This window comes from Grampus griseus (genome assembly GCF_964374135.1).
Source record: "Grampus griseus genome assembly, chromosome: 20".
In the NCBI taxonomy this organism is placed as follows: domain Eukaryota; kingdom Metazoa; phylum Chordata; class Mammalia; order Artiodactyla; family Delphinidae; genus Grampus; species Grampus griseus.
In genome coordinates this window covers 39,215,696-39,241,044 of record NC_139014.1, presented here as the reverse complement: position 1 = coordinate 39,241,044, position 25,349 = coordinate 39,215,696, and the positions used below count along the sequence as shown (strand labels likewise).

The following is a 25,349-nucleotide window of genomic DNA, read 5'->3' as shown; positions in this document are numbered from 1 at the left end:
TGCTTTGAGAGCTATAAGGCACAAGACAAGTGCTACTTAGTATGACTCATCTGGCCTCTGCGGCGCACTCGCCCGCCGGGCCAGTCTCCCCTTCTGCCCAAAGAGCGGGGGAAGCAGCGCACTGCGGTCCCTCCCAGTGCTGGCAGTGGGGCGGGCTGCGGGCTCTAGCTAGACAGCACCCTCCCTCCCTGACTCCGCTGAGCCTCCGCCACATTCCTGAGCCTGCCAGCCCCAAAGTCTGGGAGCTTCTATAGCTCATGTGTCTGCCAGATGGCAAGGGAACAACGCAGAGAGATGCTTCCAGAAAACCTTTCTTGACAAACGCACAAAGTCTGGGCCCTGTCCCCACCTCTAGCCCCAACCCCAGAAGTTCAACAGTCGCCCTCAGTCCTCCGTCTCTGCCCCACCTGTCCCCAGCCTGGCTCCGGGGTTTCTCTGCATCGTTATTTTGTCCCCAGCTTGCGGGCTGCAGCCTCTACTGTTGACCCGTGTGTCCCAGACCACGTCCTTCTGCCTCTGTCTCCCAACACTGCTTCCCAGAGCTGGACCTGGAGGGGAGCGTCTCGATTTCAGCACAACTGACCCTGCGGGGGACACCACCTGGGGGATCAGGAGTTCGAGGCTCCCCTTCTGCCATCGGCCAGCTGGGGAACATCAGCTGAGACTTCCCCTCCCTGGGTTTGCATCTGTAACGCTGAGACGGCGACCTGGGGTGCTTGCCCGCTGCTAGCCCGTGGGAGTGATCCGGGCTCCTCCTGCTTTCAGCTCCCCAGCCACTCCCCATCAACCTCCACCCTCTCCTTCTGCTGGGACAGATGCCAGGTGGCAACCTCTCACAGGGTCAGCTGAGGCAGGAGAGACCAGGGGAGCAGGACCCCAACTCCTAGTGGACAAGCCTGAGCAGATGGCCATGCCCTCAGCCTCTGGCCTGAGCCCTCCTGCCCTCGGATCCCACATCTCTGGAATTTCGGTCTCTCCTCCCATCCACAGGCCCCCGTCATGGAGCACCTTGGCTCCCCGCCCCTGTCCCCAAAGCCCCACGTAGGCTGATTCAGGAGATGTTTCAATAATTTACTGGGAAGCTGACACTCAAGCACACACATTTTATTTTGCGTATGACGCGCCCATTAATCCTTTGCAGTTGAATAGCCTAGAAGCCCTCCTTGTGGGGCTTTGCTGTCCTCCTGGGGGCTGCATCCAGGTCTCCTGCTAACATGGACGGAGGTGTCTCCCCTAGGCTGAGGGGGGCAGGCATGTTCCATGGATGTGTCCCCCCAGGACTTTCATAGAATCTGCTATGAGGGCTGTCGATGGAGCTCAGAATGCAACTACAGGTGTTTTCTTTGGCTTTTGACCCGTTGCTGGGATGGCATTCCACAAAGAACATGGGCACTGACCAGGCTGGACAAAGGGCATGACCACGAGGGACACGTAAGGGAACCCCATTCCCGGTGCACATGTGGGCTCCCCGGGGCTGCGGGAGAAGGGGGTGGCCCCCGTTCTGCTGGGGTAGCTTTGGAAAGAGTCTCCACTCAGGGGGGCAGGCCACCGTGCACCACCCGGACTCTTTGGCTTTGCCCGGGGGCCCCTCCTGCTCCTTCCCCAGCCTCTTATCAGGGCTCCCAATCTTGAACACCTAGGTCACCCATCCTGGGGCTGCTCCCGCCTCTGAAGGGGAGACTTCCAGAATGGCGCCCGCTTAGCCCCCCTACCATCTCGGGAAATAAGCCAGGGCGGGGAGGGTGGGCCACGATCTTGGCGGGAGACCCTGGGGTCCAGTCTATCTGGGAAGAGAGACAGGTTAGCAGTCGTCTGCAATGGAAACAGCCCCAGACTCTGTCCAGGCTCACACTCTGCCGCCGGCCCTGAGGTCTCCTCGATTCTCGGTCACCAGTCACCACCCAGATGGGGCGTTCAACCAGGGTGGTGTGGCACACAGGGGCCCTTGGAACAGCGGCCCCCATCCCTCCCCTCCCCCCGGCAGCTCTCCTTCCCTGGAGCATCTGGCGGGCGGTCACTCCTCCTGCAGCAGGGGCGCCCGGTCCCCCTCCTGCACTCTCTCGTCCTCCTCCCTCTCCATGCAGCCCACCGTGGCCGCCAACCCGGCACCCACGCCTCCCCCGACCACGGCTGCCCCCGTGGCCCCCACTGCAGCTCCCGCGGCCACCATCCCAGCTTCTGCGGCCAGCGCCGCGGCGGCCATGCCGGCACCCACCACGCCCCCCGCCAGGCCCATGAGCCCCGCGCCCACGGCGCCGCCCACAGCGGCCAGGTGGCCGCAGAAACGCACGGTGTAGGAGTCCATGAAGGCCTTGGCCTCGGCCTGCAGCTCGGCCTCCAGGGCCTCTAAGGTCTGCTCCCTCCCCGTGCATAGCAAGGCCGCCCCGTGCCGAGCCAGGAGCGCGTCCTTCTGGGTCGACAGGAGGTTCCGCATGGTGTCTGGCAGCACCCGGAGCGCAGAGAATATGCGCTTGGTGGCCACGTCCTGTGATGGACGAGAAAGAAGGGGCCCTGACCTGGAGCCCCGGTGCCTCCCAGCGGACGCCGGCCCCCCCGCCCAAAGACTGGTCCCTCTCCCACAGGACGCCTGGCCTCCCGGGGCCCGAGGCTCACCTGTTGCCGCAAGTACTCCTCAAACTCCTTCTTGGCAGCCTCCACCGTCCGAAGGTCGTGCAGCTGGGCAGCCATCTGTCCACGGCAAAACCCGGCTGCCTCCCTCCTTTCCCCCGCTGGGCGCTGCCGGGCCCCCCGCTCCATCTCGGGGAGCCCGGCTCGCCTCCCACCCGCGTCCTCCCTGTAGCCCCATACCTCATCCGGAGAGGCGCACCCAGGCCCCGTCCTGCCCATCCAGCCCGAGAGGTTCTGCGGAGACAGCGTCGGGAGGTCAGGGGGGGCGGGGGCCAGCGGGTCTCCTGGGGCTCTGGGGAGCTTTCACACCTTGATTTCCTGAGCCAGCTGCTGCCCCGTGAGCAGGCGTCTGTCCCCCCGGGCCGCGGGGCGCCCCTCGCTCCAGTAGCCCTGGCAGCGGCTCTTGGCATGCAGGGGGGCCGCGCTCAGCACATCGGCCACGTAGGCGCGGAGGTGGCCAGCATCATCATCTGTGTCTGAGGAAGAGAGTCCTCATGCAGAGGTGCCTGGTAAGCAGGACCGGCTTCAGGAAGAGAAAGGGGTGTCGGGAGAGGAGGAGGAGGAGGAGGGGAAGGAGGAGGGGGAGGAGAGGAATAGGGGGAGGAGGAAGGGGAGGGGGAGGAGGAGGGGGAGGGGAGGAGAGGAATAGGGGGAGGAGGAGGGGAGGGGAGGAGGAGGAGAAGGGGGAGGGGAGGAGGAGGGGAGGGGAGGGGGAGGGGAGGAGGAGGGGGGAGGGGAGGAGGAGAGGAGGAGGGGAGGGGGAGGAGAAGGAGGGCAGGCCGGGGAGGCTTTGCTCCTGGGACACTCACCTCCCGGGCTTCCGTGGCCTTTGCTCGCCCACCGCCTCCTGGGAGCCGGCAGGAGGCAGCAGCGGGCTCGCCTTCCTTGAAGCAGCCCCTGAACCTTGGGGTATTTGCCGGACGACTTCTAGAGAGGAGTGGGGATGCGCTCTGAGCGCGCTCCCCGGCTAACTGACCTTCTGCCCCGTCTACACCTCCGCCCCATCCCCTCCCTCACCTTGATGATGTCGCCTACATGCCCCTGCCCCGCCTTGCTGGGGTGGGATGAGTCACGAACTAAGAGGTCCAGGTGCTGGAAGAGAAGGGGTGCTGATAGCAGCAGCCGGGGTGTCGGAGTCTGGGGTGACAAGTCCAGAAACGGGTATCTCACCTGGATTGGCACCATCCCATAATGCCTGCCCATCACCTCGGCCACGTGGACAAACATCTGGGGATGGGGCACAGGGGTCATGGCTGGGCCACTCCAAGGGCTGTGCCTCCCCTCCCCCTGGGCCACTGGAGGACATCCTCCCGGCTCCTGGCCCCAGGACCCTCCTACCTCTCCCCAACCAGGCACCTCCTGGTTTACCCTCTGCCCCCAACCCCGCAATCCTGCTCCAGGTCACAAAATCCTGGGCCAGAGCTGAAAGGCACCCCTGGCCTCACGGGCAGGGCAGGGACAGGGTTCAGCCCCAAGAGCAGCTGTGTCCTCACCTCCAGATACTCCAGGTCTGTATCCTTCAGCTCCTGGAAGGCCGTGAGGATCTGGAACCAAGGAGAACAAGGTGGAAGGGGGTCTGTGAAGGCAAAGAGACACTGGGAAGACCCCGGTGAGGCAGGACCCCCAAGCAGACCGTGGGGCTCAGGAGGTGCGAGGGACCAGCCCCGGGGACCCCCGCAGCCTGCAGGGCAGGGCTGGCCCGGCCCGAGGGGTGGAGGGCAGGCAGGGGGACGGTCCACAGACCTTCAGCTGCCCCAGGGGCCTCCGACCCGCCTTTAGGACCTTCACACTGACTCGAGGCGCCCCCTCGCAGGGGCGCCCCAAGAACCTGCGGGGATCCCAGACACAGGGGCCTCCGGGGTAAAGGTCCCGGTCCCCGGGGCTTGGAGGGCCAGACCTGGCTGGGATGGCCCTAGTGTGGGTGGCGAGAGCGGAGCAGGGCAGGCAGAGGGGCTGGGGGGCCTCACCTGGTAGGAGCTCAGCATGGAGGTGAGGGCGCAGAGCCGGGTCCTCGTTTCCCTGCTCAGTTCAGGGCTCATGGCGTCCCCCGTGTCCACCAGGAACACGGCCACCTGTGTGGAGGCAGGGGTGCACACTGAGGGGTCAGCCTGCCGCGCCCCCCAGGTGCCTCTGCCCGCCCCATCTTCTCATCCCAGCCCCCAGAGATTTCCTGCCCGATTCCCCTCTCCATGAGCCGGTCTGGACTCCTCTGCCCCTCCCCGCTCACCTTCCTCCCCTCCTTCCCCAGCAGGAAGGGATGACTCCACATCCAGAGGCCCCTGGTGAGGCTGTTGGCTCCCCACCGGAAGCCCTGCCCGGAGCACCCTTCCCTCGGCCAGCCGCCCTCGCCGGGCTCCTGTGGGGCAGAGAAGCAGAGCATCCGTTGGCCCATCTGGCCCCCTCCCCTCCCCAAGCCAGGCTGGGTCCCTGCCCCTGCCCCCAGCCCCCGGCCCAGCCCCGCCCTCACCAGGCCGGGCAGGCCCTGAAGCAGGTGGTTTAGGAGGAAGGTCTTCCCTGAGTGCCGCTCTCCCAGGACGGCAAGGAGGCAGACGGGGGTGTCCCTGGCCAGCGGGTGCTTCAGGCAGCGGTTGACGGCCCCCATCCTCAGGATGAGGCCACCGGAGGCGTTGACACGCACCAGCAGCAGCGGCTGGGCCCTCACCGCGCAGGTCTCCTGGGCCCGGAGACAGGGCTCCCTGAGCTCCCAGGCTGGGGAGCGTCCCCCCGAACTCCACCTCCCTCCGTGACATCCCAGTGTGAGGTCAAAGCCCCCGGCCGGGAGGAGGCCTGCGCACCTGCAGCGCGGTGGGCAGCGGCCTCCGTGGCAGGAGCCTCATCCTCTCCCCCAGGCCCCGGAGGCCCTTCTGCTTGCAGGTCTTGCGGCACTCGGGGCAGCAGGGCGGCCCGCAGCCGGGGACACGGTGGGTGCTGAAGCACCGCGGGCAGAAGTCGTGGCCACAGTCCAGAGAGATGGGCTCGCGCGGCCTCTCCAGGCAGATGGAGCAGGCGGGCGGCTCCCGGGGCGCCACAGGTCGGGACCCCAGCCCCAGGTCCAACTTGGGGAATGGTGCGTGGGACCTGGGGGTGGTGTGCAGGGCGCGGGGACCCCAGGGCAGCAGTCAGAGGGAGCCTGAGATGGGGAAGCCTGGAGGGAGCCGTCTTGGGCAAGTTCCCGCCCAGGTCTGCCCCATTTCTAACGGTCCAGGAGGGAAGGATGGGGTGAAGAGACAAGATGGTGCACCCTGCCCGGAGCCTGGCACAGACGCCCACGGAAATCCTCCCCCATGGCCTCCTGCTGCGAGGGGAGGGGGGGGGTCCCTCCAGGGGTCAATGACCTCTACATACCCCAAGAGGATCCTTTCTACTACCTCCCTCGGGCAGCGGGGACCATAAGGAGAGGCCTCCCGGGGGGCAGCAGGCGGCTCTTGGAAGATTCCAGCTCTGAGCTGGCATCTGCCTCGCTGCAGCACCCACCTGGTTTTCCCATCCCTCCCTCCACAGCCTGGCGGACCCAGCCTCGTGCTCCCTCCCCTGGGACAGGCATCCAGGCCCCAGTCCTGCCGCCAGGCCCTGCCACTTACCAACTGTTGCTGCTGTTGCCCATGAAGCTCTGTTTTCTCTCCTTGGAGAGAAAATTGGGGAGAAAAACAATCCCAAAAATGTTATTTAGAAGGGAATCCAGACTTCTATCTTCATCCTGGATTCCAGGTGCCCCCATCCTCCCTCTGCAGACCCAGTCCCCACCCCCAGGTCTCAGGACCAAAGACTCGCCTGTTTGCCAAGCCGGTGACAAAAGGAAATGACTGACAAGGCAGACCTCGGCATGGGAGGCTGGCGTGGGGAGAGGGTCCGGGAGAGGGTCCGAGAGAGGGTCCGGGAGCAGGCAGGACACCCAGGAGACCTTTGGCGGCGCTGAGGCTGGCTTCCCTCCCGGAAGGGCTGGCGGAGCTGTGGCCAGTGGAGGCTGGGGGGGTCTCCCCAGAGGACACAAGTCGGCAGGGCTGGAAAATGGATGTGACAGTCGGGAAAGAGGAGGCTGCCTCTGGACTCACCCCAGGGGGAGGAGACAGGACTGCAGGAACCAGGGCTCCGGAGGGAGGGACAGAGCCGGGCCCAGAATCCCTGGCAGAGGCTGGGATGCAGGCAAGCCGGGGTGGTGAGTCGCCATGGAGACGGGAGGGAAAGATAAGGACAGGGAGGGGGAGGGTGGATGGAGAGGAAGCCATATGGGTGCGCGGTAGACACGGGACTAGGCTGGCACTGCCCCTGCTGGCCCAGCGGGGTTCTTCCGGGGCCACCGGGCAGGGGGTGTAGAAGGCAGAGCTGGGGGAACGGGGAGAAAGCATGACCTATGCTGACCTAGAGCCACGATGGCCTCCTTCCTCCCATGGATGGTCTCTGTACTGGGCGCCTGCCAGGTGCGGGGCCCGTGATGCCACCCCACGGCCTGTGCGTGATGCCACCCCGCTGCCTGCGCGCCCCTCCCTCCAGGCTGTCCCAGCTGCAGCTCTCCTCAGCGCCCTGGGCTGTTCTGACGTCGGCTGCGTGTCCCCTGGTGTCTTCCGCCTCCAGTGACTTTCACCCTCATTCAAGCTTGTGACAGTTACCCCTGGCCCTTCTAACTGCCTCTCCCCTGGGCTCCTCCCATCCACCCCCCAGTTCGCGGCCAGCCCAGAGCCCTGAGCACAGCCGACCCCTCGCTGCGCAAACACCTGCCACGGCTCCCTAGTCCCATCGGATCGAAAGCCAAAGTTCCTGGTCTGCCTGAGCCTTCCTCGGCAGCCCCCTCCCCCGCCTCCACACCTTTGCCCAGTGTTCCCTGTGCCTGCGGTGGGGCCCCCATCCCTCCTGAGACCCTCGCAGGCCCAGCTCAGGGGCCGCCCCTCCCGCCTGGACGTGATCTTGCCCTCAGGTGGCCTGTGGCTTGTGGACCTGACCCGTGATGGGCTCTGGAGCCGGGCTGATCCGGCTCAACTCCCAGCTGACCCCTGCGAGCCGGGCCCCAGGTGCTGCCTTTCACTTCTCTGAGCTCTGGGGTGTCACGATTACATACGGAAAGCCACTTGCCCGGGGCTAAGAGTTATTCTTAAACCAGGATGCAGGGGGGTGGGATGGGACTCCTACCCTGCAGGCGGTCAGGTGAGACCACCGTCAGCAGGCAGGGATGCCCCTGCAGCCCGGGCTGGGTCTTGCTTCCGGGGACGGAGGGCCTCTTAATCAAAGCAGAGACTCGAGCCCTCAAGGGGTTGAGAGCAAAGCCTCACTGGGCGGGGGCGGGGGGCGGGGTTCAGGGCCGTGTCCACTGCTCTCCTTCGAGGCCAAGTAGGTTTTCTCGGTCACGCGGCCTCACATCCCTGGCAGACAGATGCGGGGAGAGAGCCTGGGCGCCTGACTCACGTGCACTCCAACCCCTGCCCTGTCCCAGCGTGAGACCCGGGAAGGGACTGACCTCTGGGAGCCTCCGTTTTCTCATCGCCAGGCAGAGATGTGGTAAAGCAGATGGGCACCCAGCCTTCCCCCAGCAACACTCCCTGGGCACCCGGGCTTCAGGGCACGTGTCCCACTGTGGGACAGGCCCCTGGTGGCCTGGCTCCAGCCCCTGACCTCCTGACCTCTGTTCCAGCTTCTGGGCTGGGAGGAGGGGGCTGGGGTGGGGCCAAAAATCCAGTCTCCAGACGGGGACCCTGTTTGGGGTGACTCTGGTTCCCCGGATGCAGGCAGGAGCTGCTTCACCAACCCCGGTGCACACGCACGCACACATATACGTGCACGCACACACACATGTGCACACACACACACACACGTGCCCTTTACATCAATTCACACACACGCACACGGTCGGCACACTCCTCCTCACCCGCACTGTGCACACGTGCCTTCACTGCCCTCCCTCGCCTGTGGACCCCAAACAATCATGCACACACGTGAACACGCCACACTTAGACTCACAACTGCACACGAACCTCCGCACACACGCATATGCTCACTCATGAATGCTCACGCAAACACATTCACGTGTGCACCAAGGCCTTCACGCCCGTGCACACTTACACTCGAGCTCACAGTCCCACAGGGACACACACACGCTCGTACCCACAGGCACACGAGCTCACCCTCAACCTCACAACCTATGAGGAGGTACTGTTTCACTCTCATTTCACAGATGACAAAACTGAGGCCAGAGAGGTTAAGTCTCTCTCCAAGGTCACACAGCTGTGAGTGACGGTGCTGGAATCCCGACCCAGGCCGTCAGTCCGCCCACCTAGCCACCCAGCCACCCCTGTATCCGTCCATCTTCTCATCCATCAGCCTCCAGCGTGTCTGCCCATCCAGTCATCCGTCCTTACACTTCTCCGTCCAGAGGACAGGTATTTACTGAGCACATCACACCCGGCAGGACGCAGGCCCTGAGTACAGGCTGGTGGACACTTGGGGTGCCTCCAGTCGAGCAGGGGAGGAAGAAGGGTCCCTAGACGAGTCCTGAGGGACACGCTCTCTGCCGAGGGCTGTGGGGAGAGGCGGCTGTGAGCACGGAGCGAAGGCAGGGCACTGGGGTCTGGACACGTGGGGAGGTCGGGCCTGAAGGATGAACAGCAGTGGCAGGCAAAGGTGCGGCGGGTGGGAGGGCAACGGCACGGAGACGGAGACGGAGAGGCGAAGGAGGGGAGGCTTGGGGGCGGGGCACGCGTGCCCCGCCCTGTGGAGCCACAGGCCTCTGGGTGCTGTCAGGTGTGCTGAGCCCCGGACTTGGCTGCCTTCACGCCCAGGACTCTCCGCCCCTGCCCTCACCCAGGCCTCACCCAGGCGCGTCCGTGCCAGGCCGCCTCGTGTGAGCACCGGAGACCCGGTCGGGCCACTGTCGGGGGAGGAGGACAGGGTCCTGGAGCCGTGGGATGACAGAGCTGGAGGGAGGTGCCCTGTTCGGCTGCCACCTTCTAGCTTCGAATAAAGACCAAGGTGAAGCCAAGCATGGTGTGGAATTCCTGCTTTTGTGGAGAGAAAACAAGGTTTCTACTTCCTGGATGGTCCCTCCCAGGGCCACCAGTCCCCTCCCATCAAGGTGGCCCCCGCCCTGCCCTGAGACAGCCTCTGGTATTGAAAGGCCCCCTCCACGCCCCCCCACCATCACCGCTGGCCATCGTTACACGTGGTGTGTAGTTTCCACCTCTGTGTTCGGAGCTGGTGGGGGGCAGTCAGCAGAGGGGCGCCCAGGCCAGCCCTGAACCCTATGCTGGGCAGGACACAGTCCAGGCGCTGGCGAGGCCAGGCCCACTGTGGCTGCCCAGGACCCTGACCCTGACCCTGGCTCCGCTCCCTCTCCTGCCAGCTGCCAGGGACTTCCCATCGCAGCAGGAAAGTCCCGAGTCCCTAGCCTCCCGTTCGGAGCCCCCCGCACCAGCTCATCCCCGGCTTCCTGAAATAATTTTCAGGATAGAACCACCATCGGACACCTGCTTAGCAATTTAGGGTCACGATGTCTTGCCAAGAGCTGCCTTCACTGATTCCCACAGCACAGAGACAGCCCGGCGTCTCGAGCTGGGAAACAGGCTTGAGCGCGGGGCGACCGTCCAACTGGGTGAGGCCCCAAGTCTGGGCTTCACTCAGACTTGGGGCCGCTGAGGCTCAGTCTTGCAGGATGGGTGGGAGTTAACCCCCCTTCGTGAAAGGTGCTGGGTGAGGATGGGTGTTCCAGGCATGGGGAGCAGCCTGTGCAGAGGCCAGGCTGGGGTCAGTGCTGGGGAGTAGGGCAGGGTCCGGGGACCGAGGTGGCGGTCCGCAGAGCACAGACATCGGAGGGACATGGGGCAGATTTCAGACTTTCCTCGCATGACAATGGGACCCGTAAACGATTCTAAGCAGGAGGTGTGTTCTGGAACCATCGCTTTGCCCACACAGACACACTGCAGGAGACCTGGCTGCTCTGGGTGGCATCTAACTGGGCCTGAAACCCATCCCCGAGGCACAGCCGTCCAGAGCATCGCTAAGTTTCGCTGTAACAGACAGCAGTCAGAGTCACACAGAAGCTTCCACGGCCTGGGGCGGCCCAGTGACATGTGCTGAATGTCAGGAAAGGAGTAGAGAAGCCACAGTTCCAACACGGGGGACAGGAAGGTGGGCTGCAGGGGCAGCACACACAAGACGGGGGCACTCATTGATGTGGTGACAGCAAGCGACAGCAGTGAAGCTGGAAGCCCCCCCAGCGCCTTTCTGAGGTTCGCACCAGTGGGTGGGCGGTCCTTGGCGGCTGGCGGCCAACCAGCCCTCACACACCATCTCCCCCCGAACCCGAGCCCAGACCTGGCTCCCGGCCCCTCCCCCCGCGCCACCCCATTCAGACTCCCAGCCGCCCACCAGGTCTGGAACATCCAGGCAGTGGGCCAGGACGCTGAGGGACAAGGCCGCCTGGGCCCTGAGGAGCAGACTCCCCAGCAGACTCCGCCCAGCTGGACCCAGGCCCCCAGACCCCTCCAAGGTGAGAGGCAGCGCCTTGCAGCTGGACAGCCAGCCAGACTGAACGGGGCCGGGGGCCCCTGCGGTCCAGGCCTCTATATCCAGACCTCTACTGGCCAGGTGGCCTAGACGAAGGCCACCCCCCAGATGGGCCGGACCAGCTGGAGGGCCCTGGACAGCACCCAGGCCTTGGCTCAAACACCAACCCTGCCCAGCTCACCGGGCCCGGTCACTCCCCTCACTCAAGCTCAGTGTCCCAGCAGTAAAACTAAAGATAATCACTGCCGTGCGGGGTTATTGCGGAGAGCCCAGCATGCAGCTGCTGCTTAATACACGTCAGCTGCTCATGAGCCGTGGCGGCGAGCCTGGGCTCACCTCACTGTGCCCGCGTCTCCCCAGGCGCCTGCCCCCTGCCTGGGCTCTCAGGCCTCCCTCCTGGGGCCTGTGAAATTCCTACAGAGGCAGAACCTTCCGAGGTACTTAGGTCATGAGGACGAGGCCCCACAGATAAAGTACTGTTTCAGCAGTTTACTGCTGCTAAGAATGGTCGCACATATTCACTGGGCTCCTAAAATACGCTGAGTCCTTTAAACAACAGGCTCTCCAGTTCTCCCCGATTTCCTCTAAAGGTGGAGACGTTGCTCCACTTTACAGATGAGGAAACTGAGGCTACCCAGGTGCTCATAGCCACGCCCGCCTTCCGCTGGCCTCCCTCCCTGACTCTTTCTCTCTCACACACACAACGTTCCCCCTTCCTCTCTCAACCCCTCCCTGGGCAGAAGCTGCAGCCAGGAGCTCAGCTAGCCACCACGTAGCCTGTCTGCTGACAAAAGGAGTGTGGAGTGAGATTAGGTTAACAGGAAATGACCAGCTGACCCTGAGGTCAGGAAGGAGGGTGTCCAAAGGCTGGAGTTTGCTTCTGCTTTCCGACACTGAGTCTGGCAGCAGAAAGAGCAGGAGTCCCCACCCAGATCGGAGCAGCCGGTCCAGACTGCTCGGTCCCAGTGGCCCTCCTGCTGCCAGAGGCGCGGAGGTGGGCAGCTGAGAGGCCTGAGCAGGCTTGGGAGCTGCCCACGGGGCTCGGGCCAGCCCTGCCCATCCACAGTGGCCACCAGGGACAGACCAGGGCCTGAGAGCCTCAGCCACCCCTCCCTCCGCCACCTCTCACACACCTACCCTCCACCCCCAGCCAGGCCGGTTTTGGGGTTTTTTTAATCTATCTATCTATTTATTTATTTTTGGCTGCGTTGGGTCTTCGTTGCTGCACGTGGGCTTTAGCTGGGGGGAACATAAAACGGTGTAGCCACTCTGAAGAACACTCCGGCAGAGTGGTCAGAACCACCTTACGACCCAGCCATTGCACTCCTGGGCCTTTTCCCCAGAGAAATGCTCCCACAGAATGTTCGCACAAAAACGTGTACGTGAATGTTTACAACAGCTTTATAAACAAAGCTTATGGCAAAACACTGGAAACCACCCAGCTATCCTTCAACAGGTAAATGATTAAACAAAGCAGCAGGTCCAAATGGAGAGCACAGCTCGGCAATAAAGGGGAAGGAACTAGTGACACACACAGTGACCTGGACGCATCTCCAGAGAATTATGTTGGATGAAAAAAGCCAAGCCCGACAGGTTAGATGTTGTATGATTCCATTCATATGACATTCTTGAAGTGACAAATTACAGAAATGGAGACCAACTGGTGGTTGCTGGGAGGGCCAAGGAGCGGGTCGGGGTGCAGGGAAGTGAGCGTGCGCATCGTGGGGCCGCAGGACGGACCCTGCTGTCCTGGAAACGTCCTGCATCTGACTGAATCCATGTCGTTATCCGGGTTGTGATACTGAAGGACAGTTTTACAAGATGTTCCCATTGGAGGAAACTGGGTACAAGATACCTGGGCTCTCTCTGTATCAGTTTGTACAACTGTGTGCAAATCTACCATTATCTCAGAATTAAAAGTCTAAGTTAAAAACAAAAGTAAATAACAATCTAAAGGAAGGGTGTCCCTTCCTGCTTAAAATTGGACACCGCCTTTCTGTGGCCGGTAGGGTAGTCTAATGCTCCCTCCCCACGTGGCCTGCTCACCACCTCGAGTCCCCCCCCCACAGCCCTCCCCTCCTCCAGCCCCTCGCTCACTCCTCCCAAGCTCAGAGCCACCTTGCCCGAATCTCAACCACCGCGAGCGGCCCAGAGAGGCCCCTCAGCTGACCACGCTCCCTCCGCCGTCCAGCCACTCCTTCTCATCCTCAGGACTCTGCTGAGACTCCCAGCCCCCTGCGTGGCCCTCCCGGGGCAGCGGTCCCCTTGCTTGCCCAGCACACAGCCCCTCAGGGGCCACACGCTGGGCCTGCACGGAAGGCTGCCGCTGCATGTGTTGGTGGGACCCCAGGACGATCCCGCGAAAGAGCCCCTGTCTGCTGAGGTGCCCTGACTCAGTGCGGTCAACAAGCCCAGAGGGCCACCAGCCCAGCCCCCGGGCAGAAGCACAAAGCTAGGGGGAGTGGGGCTTTGTCCATGAGCGTCCACAATGAGCCAGGCTGGAAATGACGCAAATGCCCACCACGGGACGGTGGTAAGCAAAGGCGGGGGGGTGGGGGGAGGCCTGCATGCAGTGAGGCCCCAGGGAGCATAGCTCAGACGTGAGGGTCCCCATGGTCTCCAAGGAGCACATGGAGCTTCACCTCTGCGGTCACATCCACTGACTCTGACCAAGTGAGAAAGGAAAACTGACATCCAAAAATGTGTATCTGGGGGCTTTCCTGGTGGCGCAGTGCTTGGGAGTCCGCCTGCCGATGCAGGGGACGCGGGTTCGTGCCCCGGTCCAGGAGGGTCCCGCGTGCCGTGGAGCGGCTGGGCCCGTGGGCCATGGCCGCTGGGCCTGTGCGTCTGGAGCCTGTGCTCCGCGGCGGGGAGGCCACAGCAGTGAGAGGCCCGTGTACCGCAAAAAAAAAAAAAGTGTGTTTGGGACTTCCCTGGTGGCGTAGTGGTTAAGACTCCGCACTCCCAACACAAGGGGCCCGGGTTCAATCCCTGGTCCGAGAACTAGATCCCACACGCATGCCACAACTAAGGAGCCCGCCTGCCGCAACTAAGATTCGACACAACCAAATAAATAAAATAAATAAATAAATAAAATAAAATAGTATCCCTACTACAAGACAAAAATTTTTAAAAAAACACAAAAACGTGTATTCATCAATTCGCTTAAAATAACAATAATAAATCATCATGTGCTTACATAAATAACATATTTCCATAAAAATAACCATATTTCCCGACACAGAAAAACAGTGAGAAGGACGGTGCCAGCTCGCCTGACCGTGAGTCTCTGTGCCCTGGCTGCATGGGAGCAGCCGGGCTCTCGCGTCTTGTTCTTCGTTCAGTCTCGAGAAGCCTCATGTCGCAGGCTCTGCAAACTCTACCCCACTCCCCGGAAAACCAGGGCAGAGAGTGCAGACAACACACTGGCATTTTCACTGCAAAACTCCTTCCGATCTCTCAGACACCCTGAAGGGGCCTGGGAGACCCTCAGGGACCCCAGATGACACTCTTGAGAACCACGACATAGAACTAGAAAACAACAACACGCTATTGTGTTGAGCGAAAAACCAGACGCCCGAAGAATATGTGCTGAATGATGCCATTCATAGGAGGTTTGGGAACAAGCAAAACCACTGCAAGATGAGAGCAGTCAGAAGAGTGTCTCCCTCGGGCTGGGGAGGGGGACGCACACACGGGACCTTCTGGGGGCTGGAAACCTTCTGCCTCCCGACCTAGGGGCGGTGACACAGCAGTTCACCCAGGTAAGGCTTGGTGGAGCTGCACCCCTGCCCACGTGGTCACTAACCTCAATGAAAAGGAAAACTGTGACAGCAGGCTGATACACCTTGGACTCGGCTTCAGCTTCGTCAGAAATGCCAGGACGTGCCCACCCTTCAGTTTGTAAGGATTAGAGGCCATGTGGGGGTCCCAGCCCCCAAGGGCATGCCCGCTCCCCATTAGAGCCAAGATCACCCTGGTGCAGCCAGGGCAGACCTGGGAGGTCACGGGACACCCACTGGCAAGGCCACCGCTGGACCAGGGAGACCGGGGGCCCTTCCCCACCCCTCCTGGTCCCGCTCTGCTGGGTGCTGGGCAGGGCACCTGCCCTGCGCTCTCACCGGGTCTGCATCAGGCAGGGGCATGACAACCAGCTGGGGATTTTCTTACCCCAGTGAGTCTGTCTCTTGACTCAAGACCAGCTCTCTTTGTAGGAAAAGAGAAGAATGGGCTCTTATTTCTGCCTCAGGCAAGAAGCAGACTTGGTGTAACCACAGAAAGACAATTAGGAACTGGGCCTTGGAATTCTCCACAGCCCTCCCTTCCCAATGTTTACTATTACACAAGCCAAAGTCTGTCCTGCATCAACACTCCTCTGACCCTCTCCTGCGTCCCCACTTGTCCTCTCTGCCCGGCCAGCCAGCTGGCGCCCGTCCCTCAAATGCAGCTGCACACTCCCACCCCAGGGCCTTTGCACGTGCTGCCTCTTTAACTCAGACTGCTCTTCACTCGAATATCCTCACAGTTCCCTCCCTCTGCCCCCCGCCCCCACCCCGCGGGTCTTCATTCCAGGGGTCGGCGCTCCAGTTGGCCCCTCTCCCCAGCATCTGTCAGTGAGTCTCTATCAGGGCCCACCCATCTCGTGTCTATAGACAGCCTCGGGGGCAGAGGTGAAGACTCACGTCTGAGCCCACATGGTTCCCAAAGCCTGAAATGTTTCGTGTCTGGTCGTTTACAGCACAAAGCTGCTGACCCTGCCTTAGTTCCTCCTGGCCTCTCACTGAGCCTTCCCGGTCCCAACTTCCCTAACTTCAATCACCTTCAATCACCAGCTCAAGCGTGTCTTGTTTTCCCTCATTACGTTCGTCCCCACCCAGCAGGCTGCCAGCCGACCCCTGCGTCCTGCTTGTCATCTTGTGCGTCCCCTCCCCGACGTGGGCAGGTGGTCCACCGGGTCTACTCCTGCGTGCATCCCGGTCACCCCGGGGCAGAAGCGCGCCAGGCCCTGGAGACGGATGCTGAGAGTGCGGGTGTCCATTTCCCTCCCCCTAAACTTCCCACATCGTGAGCGCCGGGAAGGGGCACACTGTTCCACGTGGTGACTGGCGTGGAGCAGGCGCCCCATAAACACTGAGGGATGCAGGGGTGCACATGCGTGAGGACGTGCGTGTGCGTGTGTGTGTGTCTGTGCTTGGTCAGAACCGACAGTGGTGACGAAGACCCTTGCTAGACAGAATTCTGTGCCCGTCGGTCCTTCCCATCGGGAGGAATGACACATGGGACGAGAGTCCGGGATTCCAACCCCACGCTCCTCCACTCTGTGGTTTTTACTAAATCACCTCCAGGAAGGAGTGTGAAGTGCAGGGTGCTTCCAGAAAGCAACACCACCCTTGTTCCAGCCTGCCGGCCTCCCCGTGCTGTGTGCAGACCCCCTGCACCTGCCCTGCCTCTCCCCTCGCCATCGCCCCCCAGCGGCACCCTCTCCGGGGTGCTGGGCCCCAGAACCCAGGCTTCTTCTCTCCAGCGGGGGCCGGCGCCTGGGCAGACAGCTGCTCCCGCCCCAGCAACGGCACCTCAAGGTGGGGGCGGGGGACGAATCAGTGGAGCGTGGAGGAACTCTAGGGCAGGAAAACTATTCTAGACGATGCTTCGATGGTGGATACGTGTCATTATACGTTCATCTAAGCCCACAGAGTGTACAGCACCAGGAGTGAACCCTCACGTCAACTATGGACTCTGGGTGAGGATGACGAGGTGTGGGTGCAGGTCCCGTCTGGTGGGATCGTTGCTGGGGAGCCGTGTGCGCGTCGGGGCGGGGGGTACACGGGAAACCCCTGTGCCTTCCTCTTGGTTTTGCTGTGACCCTAAAAGTACTCTAAAAAACAAAGTCTGGTATTTTTAAAGGAGCAACTGTTGAACTGTGTGGTTACAGCGCATGGATTTTACGACCTGTAAGTTATACTCCTGCAACCGAGCAGCAAGGACCCTATGGGGCCTTCCCAGGAAAGGCCGTCCGAGACCATGACCTCTGCCTGCCTCTTGTTGGTAGAAAAACTTCAGCCTCCTGGGCTTTCCCTGAATTCCAAAGAATAAATTTAATCAGAGAAATGAGAAAATGCAGAAACAAAGGAAAAAAGTCAAGTAAGACGAAATAATAATAGTTTAGCCATAAAACAAGTCAAGGACCTTTAGTTCCTCCTCAAGGGCTGTAGATAACATCCTGAGCCGTATCCTTGAGCTGTTTTGCAGATACCGAAACCCCCCCACCAGGTGGAAGAAGTTAACTGCATGCTGACCACCAGCACGTAGACCCCAGACAGGTTGGAACCAGAAGGTTGACTGAGATTCCGGAAACATCACCCTTTTATCTCACCACCAACCAATCAGAATAATGTCCAAGAGCTGGTCACACACCCCTCGACCCCCTCCTTCACTCTGTCTTTATAACCCCCCCCTGAAAGCCCTGAGGGAGTTCGGGTTCTCCTTGTGGCCCTGAAGTTAACGCTGCACTTTCCTTCACCGCAACCTGGTGTCAGCAGGTCGGCTTTAACACTCGTGGGCGAGCACACCTGAGTTTGGTTCAGTACCACCCCCATAAATCATTTTTAGAATTAAAAACGGAGATGGAAAATGCCAGAGAAAAGATAAGAACAAGTAAGGATCCATTCGGGAGGCCCAGTATCAACTAATAAAGTAATTGGGAAGAGAACAGAGAAAACGGAGGGGAAGGAAACAGGAATGAAAAGGTGACAGAGAAAAACTTACCCAGGAGGAGGACACAAGCCTCCCCGTGTGGAAGGGCCACCAAGTGGCCACACGGCGAAACAGGAGGAGCCACCGGACTCCTCTGACACCAGGGTGGACGCTGCTGCTCTCCAAAAAGGGCCTTCAAGCACCCTTTTACCCCGAAGATGTGCACCCATTCATTGATTACATTAAAACCAAATCCCCAAACCTCCATCTGTGTTTCCTTCCCAGCACACAGCATCCACACAATTCACACATCGAAATGAAGCCACGCTCCTAAGTTACATGAGCCCCAGACACCCCAACCCCAAAGGCCTCCGGGTCCACCTCGAAGGTCTGAGCCCAGCACCAATCCACCCCCCCCCCGTCCCCCATGCGTCTTCTCTCGGCCACATTCTGAGCTCCGCCACTGAACTTGCCCCAAACCAGAACAAGGTGGGGGAGGGATGACACCAAATCCCTCCTAATTTCCTCCCTTTCAAGAAGGAAAACACGGGAGGGAAGGAGCCCACACCCCGGACGGCCCCCATCAGTCGGGACCCATGCTGGTGACACCTCTCCCGCGTGGCCCCCTTCCCGCCCCCCTGCCCACCACACACCTGTCATCACGGCACCTTCTCAAGTTCTCCCCTCTGGCTCCAGGACGGCTGAGGTTGTGTCTGTTCACGGCTGCCTGCACGGGGGTTATGGGCTGGCCTGTGTCCCCCGAAAGCCACCTGCTAAAGCCGACCCCAGGGCAGGCCTGACGCAGTCTGACTTCACACCCCAAGGGACACCACACCCTCGTCCTGCGGTAAACCACCAGGGCCCTGCCCCTTCCCGCGGCCTCTGGGGAGGGGCCCGGGCCGGCAGCTCGGCCAGACCCCTCCTTCCTTCCGACAGGCAGCCCAGTCTCCCTCGGAGCTGCTCATTCCGCCTGGGTTGGAGGACGTACCCTCTGCTGCAGGAGACGTGGGGGTCTCGTCCTTAGCTGTGGTCTGAGACACTCCACAGGCTGCTGGGCTTTCAGGACAAAACCAAAGACCTTTGTCAATCAGAGTCCTGGCTGGAAACTAAGGCAGACTCAGCTGTTTTATAGAGCATTCCATGAAGGGATGGTCACCTGGATGTGGGCCTTAAGGAAACCAGCATGGGGGGCGTCAAGGCACCCGGGGCCCTCCTGGGCTGCAGGGATAAGGGGAGGAGATGGGTTGTCAGGGCCAGTGAAGGGGTTATGGGGGGAGCCGTCCCTGGGGGTGCGGAGGGAGCACAGCCATGAGCAGACTGCGGTCCTGGGCGGGACAGGGCCTGGGGGGAACACCCGAACCTCTCTCCCCACTTGTCCTGCCAGTGCCTCCCACTGGCCGAATCCTGCTGGAAGCTGGGGCCACAGGAACAGTGATGCCCTGGGGACAGAGCAGGACAGAGAAAGGTGGAGTGGAGAGGCGAACGCCAAGGAGGTGGGCAAGAGACCCATGCAAGGCCCATGGGATGGGAGCCCTCACCTCCTTGAACCAGCTCTGCAGCCGACAGGCCTGCCCAGCGGGCAGCAGCGTCCTGACAGACCGTCCCCTCCATGCCCACCACTCTGCAGCCTCGGAGCCCCTCACTGCCACCCACCCCCACTCAGGCAGCCACCTGCCCTGACAACGCCGGTCAGAGAAGCCCCTCACCTACCGCAGGGGCGTCTTCCTCAGACCCCTAACAATGGGCAGAGCGAACCAGGCGCCAGGAGGGCCGAGACCCAAGCTCAGGGCTTGCGGCCCAAGCGGAGCCAACGTGACTCAGCACCTCGCCTGCAAGGTCACCACCGCCAACCAGCCTGGGACCCGGGACCAGACTCCTCCAGGTGACCAGCACCCCAAGAACGGAATGCCCCTGCCCCTGCTCGAGTTAGCCCCTCCCTAAGTGGAGCCCAGGGCCGTGCATTACGTTAGCTAAACCAACCAACTGCACCCTCATTCCAGGCAGGGGGACCCCCAGACACGGGAAGAAATTTCCATGCTGGGCAGCCAATAAACGTGCCCACTGATACGGGTCCCTTTCAGTGCGTCCAAGGGTTTCCCTCAGACACTGTCTTCAGAGGGAGGACTGACTCACGGTACCTGTGGCCAAATTTCTTTCCCTGAAGAGTTAAACCAAGCCTCAACCACACCCAGCAAGCACAGTGCCTGCTTTGCACACCCACATATATTAAGTTTTTAAGAAAAAACTAATAGGCAAACTATGGCTGATACGACATCATTGCTTAATTCTTTCTCTTGCCTTTTTGTTTTTGGTTTGTGTTCTTTTGGTTTTGGCGGGGGAGGGGTTCCTATGTTTATTAGTTGTACTCAGCAGAAGTCTTTGATACTTGACTTAGGACATGTTTTATTATTTGTTTTGATGACTGATTTTTCATTATTTTCTTTTCTGTAGCCTGTGCTAAAATTAGCTGGCATTTGCTGAAAAGAGAGATGTTTTGGAATTAGATTCAGCTGTGTGTAACAGGAAACAACCAAAGAGGCTTAAACTAGATAGAAGTTTCTTTCTCTGCCATGTAAAAGAGGGCTGGAGAAGGGCAGTCCAGAGCTGGCTTTGGACCTGCTCCACGATCCCCCCTGATCACCTCCCACCACCCCCTGAAGGGGCCTCCTCCTCACTGTCCAAGGTGGCAGCCAGAGCGCCAGCCATCATGCCCAGGAACAGGACAGAGGACCGGAAGAAGAGGGAATAGCTGCTGCCTTTGCACCACATCTGTTTGCATTTTCTTGGCCAAAATTCAGACATGTGGCTTCACCAAGGGAAGCTGGACAATCAGGCCAGCTAAGAATCAGGACCTCACTACTCAGGACTAAGGGAAGAATGGCTATCGAGAGGAAGGCTACCATCTCCTCCACAGACAAGGATAAAAATCACATTTAAGGCAATCCGTTCACGGAAGAACAACTACTACATTTATGATGACGACAGCACATATTTACTGAATAGTTAGCAATTGTGGGCCCTGTGCTAGGCGCCTCATATCTGTTACCCAATCCTCACACAGGCCTCTGAAGGACAGACCATGACCACACTTGCTCTACAGACGAGCAGACCGAGGCACAGAGAGGCTAGGTGACTTGTCCAAGGTCACCCAGCTAACAGGTGGCACAACGTGGATCTGAATGCAGGCAGCTGGCTCCAGGTCCCCCAGGACAACTCTCACCAGCACTTACAGAACCGGGGCCAGCTGGGCGCACCCAAGGGGCCACAGACTCAGGAGTGAGGAGGGGGCCCGGGGCCAGAGCTGCTCTCTTACTCTGAGCCTCTGCACATCTCACCCACTCTACAAATGCTCGTCCCCGACACGCGTGACGTGTGCAATGAACTGCCTGGTGCCTGTGTTTGTGGCTCCGTGGGCAGCCAGTACACGGCAGGTGCTCCGAGGACACCTGACCTGAGTGGACGCAGGCTCCACGCGGGGTCGAGACGCAGCCCCTGCCCTCCAGCGCTCAAGGCCAAGTAAGGAGATGGGCGGCCGCGGGGAAACAGAGCCGGCTCAGGCGGGGCCTCCATGCGACAAGCCTGGTGAGGCCGAGCTGTGCTTTGTGAGTCACAAGCGGCCAGGCTGTCAGGCCCTCGAGGCAGGCCTCAGCCACACTTCGCATTCCTCTCAAATCCAAGGTGAGAAGTGTAGGCTCCGCCCTGAGGCCACAGGGAGGCTCGAAGCAGGGGGTGGCAGGGCGGCCCCCAGGGGGGACCATCCTGGCAGCCTGTGCCGAGGACTCTGCCGGACTCTGCCGGACTGGGGCAGGGAAAGGGTGGCTGGAGGCTGAGGGGCCCGGACAGGAGGAGGCGGCCTTTCAGGGCTGAGGAAACTGGCGGAGAGGGGCCGAGGGGAGTCTGAGGTGGGACGGGAGCCGAGTGAAGGCATTTGGAAGAAGGGGCTGCGGCTAGGGGAAGAAAAGCACAGGAGGCCTCTGGGGGAGGGGGAAGGAGGGGGCCTGAGGGGTGCTGGAAGGGGCTGGAAGGGGCCCCGGCTCAAGCTGGCCGAGAGCACTTGGATGCCTACAGGCTGTGCTCACGGCTCAGCAATGTCCCGGGCCTGCCAGGATACGCCTGGCTGCTGCCCCTGCCCCCCAGCCCCAGCCCCCGGTCCCACATCAGGAGCTCTGGAGCTGCCCCCCACCCCACCTTCCGCTCCCCAGAACCCAGACATACCCCCCCAACCTCAGCCTTTCCCCAGCAACGACGGCTAATGAAACCCAGGCCAGGGAAGGAGAGGGAGAAAACAAACAGACGTGGGCAGGGGGGCCGTCAGGAGGCGGGGCAGGGGCTGGGGGTGCCAGTCGGGGGGAGTCCGGGCCGGTCTGAGCCCTGGGGCGTGGACTTCCGCCCACTCTGCCCCGCAGGGCTAATGAGGCCCAGGTGGTCCCTTGGCTGGGGCCCACTTCCCGGCGCCACTGACAGTGTAAGTGGATGCCGGTTCCGTGCCGGGGGAGGGGGAGAGGGGGCTCTGCAGCCACAGGGGCGGGGCTGGAGCGGCTGGCCGGGGGCCCAGCACATAACTCTGGGCCGGCTCAGTCTGGGGCGCAGTCTGGGGCAGCAGACACCCAGCCGCTTGGAGCCCAGCTGGCAGCATGAAGGTACCGGGCTGGGGCGGGGGCCTCAGGGCCACAGGGGACTGAACCCACCCTGCAGAGAGGACCCTTGCCAGGCAGGGGGCTGTGAAGGGACGGGGCTCAGTCCAGGGGAGGTGTGGAGGCAGAAGCGCAGACCAGGGGCTCCTGGCAGGGCTGGTTCGTCTGAGGGGCAAATGCAGAGGGGGCGGGGGCTCTGGGGCTGGGCGGGTGACCCTGTTCTCCTGTCGTCAGGCCCTTCTGGCTCTGCCGCTGCTGCTGCTTCTCTGCACTGGCCCCTGCGTCCCCCAACTCTTGGGGATCCGGGGAGATGGTAAGCTGCCACACTCGCACAGCCCACAGGCTGGGCGAGGGGGCTGTCCTGAGCATCGCAGCTGGGAGTCGGGCCCCAGGGCTGAGCCTGTAAGAGGGAGCAAGTGGGCCAGACAGTACGCACCCCCAGCTCGGGGAGGGAGGTGAAGGGGGGGCCGGGGGGGCGGAGGTGGCTGGTGTGCCTCAGGCCCCTTCTCCTCACCCCACCCCCAGCTCTGGAGAGGTCATGCCTACAGCAGCCCCTGGACTGCGACGACATCTACGCCCAGGGCTACCAGGCGGACGGCGTGTACCTCATCTACCCCTCGGGCCCCAGCGTGCCTGTGCCCGTCTTCTGTGACATGACCACCGAGGGTGGAAAGTGGACGGTGAGTGGAGGGGGTGGGCACGGAGGCCAAGCCGCACGGCTGTGAGCCTGCGACTTCGTCTCTAAAGCAGGGACGATACAGCACAGTTTGTGCGCCTCTGCCACCACAGACTCCTAGATGCTTAAGGTAGGTTAGTGCCTGTAATCCTCACAATAATCCCGGGAGCAAGGTTACAAATGAGGAACCAAAACCCAGAGAGGTGCAGTAACTTGCCCAAGGGCACACAGCCGGCGCCGGACTCAACCCCAGGCGCCTCAATTCTAGAACGCCCCCTTCACCGCTTCCTGCTCTCGGCAGCCGCTCCCCGAGGGGCCTGGTGCCGGCACGCGCCTCACCTCGGCCCCCAGCGTGGTCCTCGCCCGGGTGAGGCCCCAGCCCCCCGGCCCCTCGAGCGTCCAGGCCCATCCTCTCTGCTCCAGGTTTTCCAGAAGAGATTCAACGGCTCAGTGAGCTTCTTCCGGGGCTGGAACGACTACAAGCTGGGCTTTGGCCGCGCCGATGGGGAGTACTGGCTGGGTAAGGCGGGGCCCGGCAGGCTGGGGGCCCCCAGAGCCAGGTCCCCGCTGACCGGCACGCCCCCCGCCCCCTCCCAGGGCTGCAGAACCTGCACCTCCTGACACTGAAGCAGAAGTATGAGCTGCGGGTGGACCTGGAGGACTTCGAGAACAACACGGCCTTCGCCAAGTACGGCGAATTCTCCATCTCGCCCAACGCAGTCAGCGCCGAGGAGGACGGCTACAGCCTCCACGTGGCGGGCTTCGAGGACGGCGGGGCAGGTACCCACTCTCGCCAGCCGCGGAGGGGCTGGGGGGAGGCCGGGCTGCCCCGCGCCCAGGCGGCCCCGCGGGCTGCGGACGCACAGCTGCCCAGCGTCTGGCTCGGGAGAGGCCCCGTCCCCAGGCTGCCCCTCCCCTCCGCCAGGCGACTCCCTGTCCTACCACAGCGGCCAGAAGTTCTCCACCTTCGACCGGGACCAGGACCTCTTCGTGCAGAACTGCGCGGCCCTCTCGTCGGGCGCCTTCTGGTTCCGCAGCTGCCACTTCGCCAACCTCAACGGGTTCTACCTCGGCGGCTCCCACCTCTCCTACGCCAACGGCATCAACTGGGCCCAGTGGAAGGGCTTCTACTACTCCCTCAAGCGCACCGAGATGAAGATCCGCCGGGCCTGAGGCGCCGGCCCCGCCTCGCGGCCCCGCCCCCGCCCTGCCGCCCCGCCCCAGCCCCGCCCCGCTGCCCTCAGCGCCCGCGTCTCCCGGGGGCCCTGTGGCTCCAGCCCAACCGCTCCCCTCACACCCACGACGCCCAGCTCTCGCCCGGGCCTCCGCTCCCCTCCACCCGGCTACACGTCGGCGGCCTCCCAGACCTCCGGAAGGCACCGCCACCCGGCCTGGACTCGGACACCGTCCGGAAGGCTGCGGGCCGGTGTCCCACCTTAGCCGGCGTCCCGACTGCGGCCTCCACCAGGGCCCCGCGCCGGGAGACCGGAGGCGCAGTCCGACCCACTCCCGGCACACGCCAGGCCACCTGCGTGTGGCCGCCACCGCCACGCCCTAGCAGTCCCGCCAGCCAGCAGAGAACCTCCCATCCTTCACCTCCCTCCCAGCGGCGAGCACCACGGGCCCCCAGCCCCGTCTCACTCTCACGCTCAGCTTCCCCCGCCTGCCCGTCCCAGGCACCCAAAGCTCGACACCCAAACCGTATCTCACCCCAGCTACCGCAAGCCACACTAGAACAGCCACAGCCAAGGTAGGCACAGATTGTGAGGTCCCCCCACCCGCCCCGGGGGGGAGTCTGACCATGCGAGGTGGCAGAGGGCAACCTCTGTGGGGCTGGGAGCAAGTGGGGAGTGGAGGTCTTAATAAACCTCAGGACCTGAATGAACTGGCCTTGGCTGTTGTGCACGCAGATGCGTTTGCTTGGCCCCCAAGCTCTGGTTCCCCCACTGACGGCACCCTGCCCTTAACTCCAGAAACACGCCCTGGAGACAGGCACTAAAGGGAACCTTATATTTCACAGGCTTCGTTTTGATGGCAAAAAAAATTGTGTAATAATAATAATGTAATAATAATAAAAAAAATACAATACTGAAAAGTATCGCTCGGGGGGGTAGGGGTTGCCCCTCCTGCCGTGGCTCGTGCTGGCTCAGGTGGCCGCTTAAGGCCGCAGGGTGGGTCTGAGATGAACCTGCAGAATAATCCGAGCTGAGCTTCCCCTGTCAGGCCCG

At 62.0% G+C, this 25,349-nt stretch overlaps 2 protein-coding genes across 3 annotated transcripts; one reads left to right on the top strand and one right to left on the bottom strand.

The window, feature by feature from the left end:
- Window positions 1-1,126: 1,126 nt before the first annotated feature.
- On the bottom strand, window positions 1,127-6,576 carry RNF112 (ring finger protein 112). The gene is made up of 14 exons (XM_082678962.1): window positions 6,400-6,576; window positions 6,210-6,250; window positions 5,424-5,706; window positions 5,096-5,302; window positions 4,856-4,984; window positions 4,596-4,700; window positions 4,122-4,172; window positions 3,799-3,855; window positions 3,646-3,720; window positions 3,438-3,555; window positions 2,938-3,104; window positions 2,809-2,862; window positions 2,614-2,688; window positions 1,127-2,485 (listed from the first exon to the last, which is right to left on the bottom strand). Exons 1-14 carry the CDS (start codon window positions 6,451-6,453, stop codon window positions 2,015-2,017), a joined length of 1,887 nt encoding a protein of 628 aa, XP_082535088.1. The 5' UTR covers window positions 6,454-6,576; the 3' UTR covers window positions 1,127-2,014.
- Window positions 6,577-22,366: 15,790 nt separating this feature from the next.
- MFAP4 (microfibril associated protein 4) lies at window positions 22,367-25,002 on the top strand. Of its 2 annotated transcripts, none has more exons than XM_082678504.1 (6): window positions 22,367-22,451; window positions 22,680-22,758; window positions 22,971-23,125; window positions 23,545-23,641; window positions 23,719-23,901; window positions 24,069-25,002. In XM_082678504.1, the coding sequence occupies exons 1-6, from the start codon at window positions 22,446-22,448 to the stop codon at window positions 24,275-24,277; spliced, it is 729 nt and encodes a 242-aa protein (XP_082534630.1). In that variant the 5' UTR covers window positions 22,367-22,445; the 3' UTR covers window positions 24,278-25,002. The 2 variants fall into 2 exon arrangements, with proteins under 2 accessions (XP_082534630.1, XP_082534629.1); XM_082678503.1 differs by having other exon boundaries at window positions 24,047-25,002.
- Window positions 25,003-25,349: the final 347 nt, after the last annotated feature.